Source organism: Aristolochia californica, unplaced genomic scaffold (genome assembly GCF_029961685.1).
Source record: "Aristolochia californica isolate CCGP_79_NKW_82.1479 unplaced genomic scaffold, dmAriCali1.0.hap1 SCAF_7, whole genome shotgun sequence".
Classification (NCBI taxonomy): Eukaryota; Viridiplantae; Streptophyta; class Magnoliopsida; order Piperales; family Aristolochiaceae; genus Aristolochia; species Aristolochia californica.
Genome location: NW_027182268.1, coordinates 40368466 through 40377557, shown reverse-complemented (window position 1 = coordinate 40377557; position 9092 = coordinate 40368466). Strand labels below are relative to the sequence as shown.

Here is a 9092-nt window from a genome sequence, read left to right as displayed (position 1 = left end):
GGAGAGGCTGACGAGAGGGGGGATGGGAAGAAGTAACGCGCGTCGCGCGTGGAAAGCTGATGATTTACAAAATAGGTCGGAAACAGTTTTCCCCCATTTTTGCCTGAGCGAATGAAATGGTGTTATCTCACTTCAATTCAAGTCATTCTAGACTAATACCATAAATGAGATGAACTAAGTAATGCGGGGGTAATTCATTCCACTTGATTGTGGACTAACCCCCCCTAAGACTAAAGAGTAAGAATTTATAGTTCACAACCTTCTTTTTGGTTTTGGTAACTTCACAACTATTCATACAGATACAACTATACAAGCCTCTCAGTGAACGGAAAGCAAAGGCTATCATTAAAGCCAAACTTGTAGGACTTTGCAGCATACCATGAAGCCTCCCAGCTAAAACTCCCAAATACTTTTTCATCTATTCTGGAACACTCATCGGTGATGCTGTGGTGCTTAGTGGGATTCCGACCACAACATCTCCGGTTGGTTCAAATCTGGCTCCACCTATATGACTGCAGCCTTCCATTTCCATTTCTTTGCCAGAGCCATTAGCTCCAGTTCTGCACATTGGACAAATGGGTGTTTTCAATAGCCAGGAATCCACACATTGAGCATGGAAGCTATGCTTACACAAGGGTAGCATCCGACATTGATCTCCTGATTGGAAGTTTTCCAAACAAACAGCACAATCGATCGGACTACTTCCTTTGGCCAGTCCCTTAAACCTGAAACAAGGGAGCTTCTCTAGATCATCCTGAGAGATGCCATCACTGGGTTTACTCTCGTTTCCTCTTTGATTATTTGTGGATAGGCTTCTCGTGAAGGCTCTTCCCACCATACACACATGAACTAGAATGAGCAGCCCAACTCCCACAAATAGCAACACCACGGAGATGACTATGGCCATCACCATAACCTGCGTAGCAATACCCAGACCTCTGTTACTCATCACAATCTTCAGGATTCCGCGTTCATCACAATCGTTGTCGAAGATCAAAAGATCCTTCGTTTTTCCGCCCGTCCGTTAACAGCAGAATCTATCAGCCTCTTTTCAAGTACCACAATGGCGAGAAGAACACAAACCCTGGCAAAAAAATTTACAAGCTTTTGAAGCTCGAACAAAAACTAATACCTCATCTATCAATCCCTGAAATTAGAACCATTTCCCCAGTTTCCAACAAACAACTCTTCCAACAGACGCGGTTCTGTGGAGTTTGTTCTGAATTCTCATCGTCGGATAGCAGAATTTACATACAGAGAGGAGGGAGTAGCAGAGTTGCATTCATTGCACTTTAAAGAAGAGAGTCCCAGCTTTTAAGACCCGGCAAAGGAATTTCTGACATTACGAGAAGCATACCAATGACAATATTCACGAATTTATGATAAAGTTAATGGACGATGTGGGAGTGGGTTTATGTATTTGGTGGAGTGGGTGAGAAACATAGTGAGAAAATTTTGTAAGATAAAATGGCTGTATGCTAAGAGACACGAAGAAAGAGTAAGACATTCATCCTCAGCTGGAGTATTTTGGAATGTTTCCTCCAGCGAAGAGGATACAACATCAACATCATAGCAGATGGATTTTGTTCTTTTCTAATTTTTTCTCAGCAAAAGCACAAACAGCCTTACCTACTAGATCCAGACCTCGTTTCGTAACCACCACAAATCAGCAAGTACCTACTGCATTCGTTTTTTTACTTTTTATTTTTTGTTTTACTCTACGTCTCTTTTTGTTTTTACGTCTTCATATCTTGCAAAATGGAAGCTCTCGCAGCGGCAACTTTGAAGTCTTGAACTCAGCGAGCGCACGAAGGGCGAAAAGATAGAAATCTGCCAATGTACATTCTCCTTTGTCCTTCTCGGTGTTCTTCCTTTCAGCTATTATTGAAATAAGAAGCATAAAATGTTCTGGACAAATGAAAAAAAATAGAAGAATAAAGATCTTTTCATACGAAACTTTACAATACTTTCGAGGAAAAAATGTTGCATGACCTCCTTGAAACCATGCATTATCCATGTCTCTCATCATCTTTATCGCATACGAGAATTTACAGATAAATCTAGAAGGAACAATCCAATATCAAGCAAGAAGAATTAGACAACAAGGACACAGAAAAGTGTTATGCCCATTGCAACCAGCCATGTATTAGTTACCTGCAACCAAACCTTCTCTTCCAACCGAAGTGACACGCAAGATAGCCTGTGCATTTAAAGGGGACAGCTGAGCATGGCAGAAATCCACCCATGAATCAATTTCAGACGCCTGAAACTCTTCCGTGCTCTGTGGGATTTGGGATTTTTCATATACAGACTGAAGTCCCAAAGCGAGTGTTCGAGCAGCCTCTCTTGATGCTGGGAGTTGATCAGTAAGCAAGGAGGCAGCTATCTGGATGAGTTTATCAATGCCATAATTATTAATTCCTTCTACTCCCTGCAGATGACAAACCAGTGAAAACCCCCAATTAACAACTAGTGGGAGCAGACAAAAAAGATAGTGGCTATTTTGATTATGGGATTGACACTTTTCACTTTGGATTTTGAGAGAAAACAGAGAACACTGTGCAAAAGAAGACGATACTGATGTGCATCATAAAATGAACAGCTAATAGTGGAATATTACAAACATATAATAGTAAACCATTATCCGATATACTAGCAATAGCAACTTACTCATTAACCAAGGATGAGTACGAAGCACAAAAGAAAAGTTCCTTTTAACAAAAAAAAACAAAAAACAACAGAAATGTTGGTAAAAACAAGTTTTATATAAAAAATTCTAGCTTACCCAATTACAATTGCTATTAGAAGCATTTGAATAAGAAAACAGCAATATCATATGTAAACATTGACCTTTTTCATTTGGATGAACCCATATACTTCAGTTTTTCATAATCAATTTCATCATCTTTTCATGCTTATGCTCTATTTTCGAGTAACTCCGAGAAACTTCAGGAATCAGATTTAAATGTAAAACTTACCAGTTGGGGCAGACTTCGGGAAAAGAACATTGAAGCTTTTGCTCGTATTCGAGGATTCTTATGCTTAAGATATGATTGCAACTTTGGTAATAGCAGATTTGGTGAGACCCAAGAGGTCATTGTTATTAAAGCTCTCTCTGCTGCTTCACAGAGGAATTGTTTGTCTTGAGATGACTTGAGCAGAAGCTGTAAAAGCTGAAGCAGACCAAACATGAAAAGGGTCATCTGAAAGAAATACTAACACGAATAACATAATATGCAAGTAATTCTGATACAGGCAAAGAAGCCTTTTCAAACAGGAGAAGTAGCCCTTACCAAAGGATCAAATGAATCAATTATATGATCACTGTAGACCTTGAAAATGTCAGCAGATGCCATAATTGCAGTTTTGCAAACAGCACTTCTTGGACTTTTTAAAGCTTTCACCACAAATGGCATTACATCACCCCTGTTGGTAACAAATTTAAGAGAAGCAAACTAAATGAACAACTAGCTAGAATGTTTAAAACTCCACCAATAACCATATCAAGTAAATGCTGAAAAATACAGAGACTTACAGCATTTCAAGCATTGCTTCCTTGTGAAATATAGAAAGACGACGGACATGATTTAGACCCTCACAAACCAAAACCCAGTCTTTCGAGTCAAGCTTTTGTAACAACATCTATAAGAAATGAAGTGCAAAACTAAAATCAGGAATTCAGTATATAAAAAATTAATAACAAAAAATTGTAGTTAAAGCAATAACAAATTAATACATGCAAGAAAGTGTGTTTAAGATAAAGGAATAATTCATACACTGAAACTCGTACCAACGTCCTCTAGATCAATCAAGTTTTCAGATTCTGTGTATTCTACTTCTGAATTTCCTGCCTCCGTTCCACAAGCTCCAACATTGCCATTTGAAGGAAAAGTAGAAGCCAACAAAGTAGGATTTTCTACCTGCCATTTTTCATGGTTACCATTGTTGTTCTCTGCACATGCCTTTATAAGGCACACTTTACTAGAATTTTCAATTTTTTTCTCTGGCTCTGGCAGTGTGTTGAGAACTCGCAGAGCCTTTTCCGACATTTTTAGCACTAGAAGAATGAAACAAGAAAATAATCCAATTAAATTCACAAGGATACTAGATAGATTTTCTGTAATTGACAAGCAAAAAAAATTCTATAGGTGATAATAAGCCACACAAATGAATTAATAATAAAGATAAAAGAGAGGATACAAGATAAAACCAAGAGTTCAAGACCCATCATAGAAACATTCCTCAAGGCAGTAAATCACCTCTTTGTTTTCATTTTTCTTTAAAAAATAAGAAGAAGAAAAAGAGAAGATGAACTTCTGAATCTGAATAACTATTGACCTTCAACAACAATAGTCAAACAAGTACAATAGTTTTGACCAATAAAATTCTTTTGAAAAACTACAACAGTCGAATGTACTTTATTTTGTGGATTGAGCCTTTAACTCAATGGCCATGTCATGGTGGTGAGGCTCTAGTCTTGCCAGGAAAAGGAGTTCTCCGTGTGTAACCAACATTCAAAAAAAAAAAAAAAATGGTCTCATAAAGTTGACACGAAATAAAGACTTTCAGAAGAGTATTTCAATATTTTATTCAAAATTGTCCACCATCTCAAACTATCCGATATCAAAGTTAAATATCGTTAACTTTCAGAGGATTTACCACGACAACATGAAAACATTGGGTGCCACATACAGTTAAAAAACAGAGGTCAGCCTTTAATAGACAAAAAAATGAGTTTTTCTGTAACTGAACCCAGGCAACTATTTTCTAGCTATACAGTTACAAAAAGTTGAACACCTTCAAACCCATCAGAATTTTAATTAACTCATGAAGATGCCAAACATGCATGCTATTTGCTCAGAATGGTCAGAAAATTTCAAACGTCATTAGGATTCTTAACCATTTTTGGGTGTTCAGAATGTACACACAATACAGCGAATCACCTCTAACTGTGCTACTTTGGTGATAAAATAACAATACAAAGAAAGATCTTTAAAAGAAAATAAAAAACTGTGATTTAATCAGTTAGAAAGATATAACCATCTTTTTTTGCTTCAACAAATTAACTCCCCAATCACCATGCAAATTGCGGAAATAATTCTTTTACTATAAATTTCAGAAAACATCAAGCCTTGAGAAGGAATGTGAGCTAGGCCAGTGATGAAGAGGATAATTGAAGACTTGTATTTTGAAGAAAATGATAATTGAGGACTTTAAAAAAATGAAAAAAAATGATAAAATTGGTGTTCAACCATTCAAATCTGATTTTTCTTACAGGAATATATTAAAAGCTCTTTAACAACAAGCACCATATGTGCTGCTTACAAACAAAGAACAGCAATAGATAAAATTGGTGTTCACCCATTCAAATCTGAATTTTCTTACAGGAATATATTAAAAGTTCTTTAACAAAAAGCACCATATGTGCTGCTTACAAACAAAGAACAGCAACTAAAACCACAGTAAAATAATTTCCTGCAAGATCACACTATTATTCATATTCAAATGGCAATTTTGGTAATTAAAAAATCCGATTTCCATCATTGAATATTTCAAATAAAACCATCATTTATAGCTACTTGGAGAAATTTCTTAGGTTAATAAAGTGTGCAAAACATCAAATCTTGAGAAGCTCTTTGGACATTCTGAAGCAGTTTTCAATCTTTTCATATACTCGAGAATCATCACAGAAGGGGATAATTGCAGTAAGACTTGTATTTTGAAAGACATGATAAATGCCAATGGCATGCCGATAAGATAGCTAAGGGGGATATTGACCTCCAATCCCTTGCTGTTGCACCGTAAGTGCTGCTTACAAAAAAAAACAAAGAACCAACTAAAACCACCCTAAAATTAATTCCTGCTAGAAATCACCACTATTCAAATTCTAAGGGCATTTTGATACTTAAAGAGCCAAATTTCCATCATTTTGTAATCTGGACCTTTGACTTTTACACTCTCCCAAGCATTGTCTTGCGCTAATATACTTGTGGCAAAAGACAAGATGCCCCAATAGATCGAATGGAAACACAAACAATTATCAAAAAGAGAAAGGGACTCAAAACTTATCCGCACGTAGCAATCTAGCAATTCCAACGCATGCAATCAAAGCATAATTGACATTATTGAGCACTTGGCTTCGGTGAAACTTGAAAAAAAAAAAACAAAGAAGAGGAAAAAAAAAAGAAAGAAAAAACTAGAATAACCCCCGAACAGCACAAAAGAGTAGATAAACTCGAATCTACAGATCAACTTGAGCACATTCGACATTTAGTCGCAAAAAAAAAAAAAAAAAAAAAAAAAAAAAAGAAATCTCAACTCAAGACGCACAGATGTCATTGTTATCAAAGTGAGCAAGAAAAAAACTGAAGATATCTTTGAGATTGTTAATATAACAAAATAAACCAAAAAAGTAAGTCAAGCATGCAGAGTAAAGAATAAACGAAAATCCCTTGATATTATTCTCAATACAGACGACGCTATATATGATAAACGAAATTATGCAAGATCGCAAGATTGATTACATTAATAGAAACCAAGACATCCAATATTTCATTCGAAATTCATTTCTCACCTCGTTTTTTCCAATCGCTTACAGGCTTAAAGTTCCAAACAGTGATCAAAAGGACAAGAATGCATAGAAACGTATAGAAAATGTAGAGAAGAAGACATTGTGAATCAGAGAACTTACCAGAAAACAGATAAAATCGATGACAACTGGGGAGAGAACATACACAGAGGTCCTTAAATCAAAAGTTTTAGGAATAAATGTAGAGTGAAGAAGAGAGGGAGTCTAAGAGTGGTCTTACTGTAACCGGCGAGAGTAAGACCTTGGCCGGCAGACACGACGCGACTGCATGTGACCCCGCGGGAGCGAGGAATAAATTCGGAAAAAGGAGGGTAGATGCCTGCCCTTGGCTTCAAAGATAATTACGAGGTTCGAATTTCGATTTTCGAGTACAACTCTCTTTCACTTGCTGACTGGACTCTGCCACTCTGGAGTCTGGACCTCCAACGAATCGTGCCCACGTCGCACTGGCAAAAGCACCACACGAGCCCCAGCAATTCGATTAATCTGAGCCGTGCTATACATTATCTCAATCCCAACCGTTGATCACCTGTGACCCGAGACTAGCAGCAAGCGAGATCAAGATCTTGAGCATTGGTCTTATGTAACTAGGGCGACTCATCTCAGGAACTGAAGGCAGGAAAGAATCTGGCTTTGTTGCAGTGGACTGCGGGATGACTCCACTCTGTGTCCAACTCGATGCTTCCGAGTTCGGACGGAAGCCGCAATGGAGATAATCTGTAGAAGTTCGTCGTGTAATCATGATTCATGAGGAGAATTACGATTCAAAATCGGTAAGATACTTAGATTTCTACTCTCTCTTCTTCCACTGATTTTAATTTCTATAATTAAATTAGACCGGTTAAACTTCGACGAGAACGAAGCACTGGAAGCGTTTCTAGTTCTCACCATCGTGACAACAGAAAACTAGTTTTCTGGTTGTGAAGCCAATCGCGATACTTAGATTTCTACTCTCTCTTCTTCCACTGATTTTAATTTCTATTATTAAATTAGACCGGTTAAACTTCGACGAGAACGAAGCACTGGAAGCGTTTCAAGTTCTCACCATCGTGACAACAGAAAACTAGTTTTCTGGTTGTGAATCGCGATTGGCTTCAGAGTCTGGATACTCGAAGTCTCCATGTACTCGTCGCCAGGGATCGTCTATATTGACTCTAAGAATCCAGTCTCCTCTATACAAGGGTCCACCGCCAATCAGACTTGGCTGTTCGGTGTTCCTTCGTCGTGGACCACAGAAATTCGCCGAAGGCTTTGAACTTGATGAGTTACTTCTAATCTTCTTTGATGGCGAACGTCAGTATTTACGTCATAATTTTTTTCTCGATTTACTACTGATCGACAATGGTAACTGGACTATATAAATGTAGAAATATAGGATCAGTAACAAGAGATGCATCTCTTGTCGACCCCTGACATTTTGTTGGCATCAGTTTCTTCGAAGATTAAAAAACCTTAAATTTGTTATTCTAGATTTTCTGGTGAGGAAGTCTAGTACTAAGCAGCTAATTGCTAGACAACTAAACATGATACAAATTTTTTTTTTTTGGTAAGAGGCGATTTGCCATAGCAGGTGACGGTAATATTTTTTTTATGAGTAGGTGTATCAACCGTCTACTTGATTGAAGCGAGACATGGAGCCTTATACGACTTAGGGATTCATGTCTCCTTCGATTTTGTACCTTCCTGCTGTTCTTAATTTTCTTTTATGTTGCGTTTGTACTTTGTGCACACTTTGTCTTCTTTTTGTTAGGTTCATTCAATTCTTAGGGCGCTGAGACCAACATTGCTTAATGGAATCAATTCTTTTGAACTAATCATCCTCGGTTGAATCCGTTTCAACTAATCAATTCTTTTGCTTTCTGTGCAGCGAACTCCTTCCCCTCCTCTACCTTCCTGCTTTCTGCACAATTACACCAAAATATCTATTTGTTTTATTGATCGCTTTGTTATAGTTGTTTAATTCATGGAGGTGCTGAACGAAACCTATTTCTACGAGTAGATGTGTTTTCAAAGCCCAGACAGTCGTAAAAACACATTGGCCATACTTGAATTTCCATCCTCGATTTCAAACATTGTATATGAAACTCAGATTTTAGTTATTTTTAGATGTACATTAAACTAATTACTACAGTATGATATGATTTTTCCTGTCTTATATTGATCCACTTTATTTCTCTATTTCTACATAGATTCATCTGAAGATCAATCTTCGTCGTGAGGTATATGCTAGTCTTGAACATAAGTAAGGTACAATTCCAATTTCCTCGTTAATATCTCCTTTCCATATTTAGATTTTAATAAATAGTTAATAACAAACTTTCATGGATGCACTGTCACTTTAACAAATACGAATAACAACTGTGTGAAGCTTAACTCATATTCTGTTAAACAAAGATCCAATATAATCTAGTAATTTTTTTTTATTCAAATGACTAATAGCTTATAATATCTTATTTGATCGTAACATGGTTTAAATTATTGTTTTCTTTTTTCACTTTCTAGT

At 36.9% G+C, this 9092-nt stretch overlaps 2 protein-coding genes across 2 annotated transcripts; both read right to left on the bottom strand.

The window, feature by feature from the left end:
- Positions 1-258: 258 nt before the first annotated feature.
- On the bottom strand, positions 259-1462 carry LOC137937807 (E3 ubiquitin-protein ligase ATL4-like). The gene has a single exon (XM_068782980.1). It carries the CDS (start codon positions 947-949, stop codon positions 419-421), a length of 531 nt encoding a protein of 176 aa, XP_068639081.1. The 5' UTR covers positions 950-1462; the 3' UTR covers positions 259-418.
- A 182-nt stretch (positions 1463-1644) lies between these two features.
- On the bottom strand, positions 1645-6824 carry LOC137937089 (uncharacterized). The gene is made up of 8 exons (XM_068782141.1): positions 6810-6824; positions 6692-6717; positions 3777-4057; positions 3536-3642; positions 3294-3426; positions 2979-3173; positions 2155-2431; positions 1645-1908 (listed from the first exon to the last, which is right to left on the bottom strand). Exons 3-8 carry the CDS (start codon positions 4047-4049, stop codon positions 1745-1747), a joined length of 1149 nt encoding a protein of 382 aa, XP_068638242.1. The 5' UTR covers positions 4050-4057; positions 6692-6717; positions 6810-6824; the 3' UTR covers positions 1645-1744.
- Positions 6825-9092: the final 2268 nt, after the last annotated feature.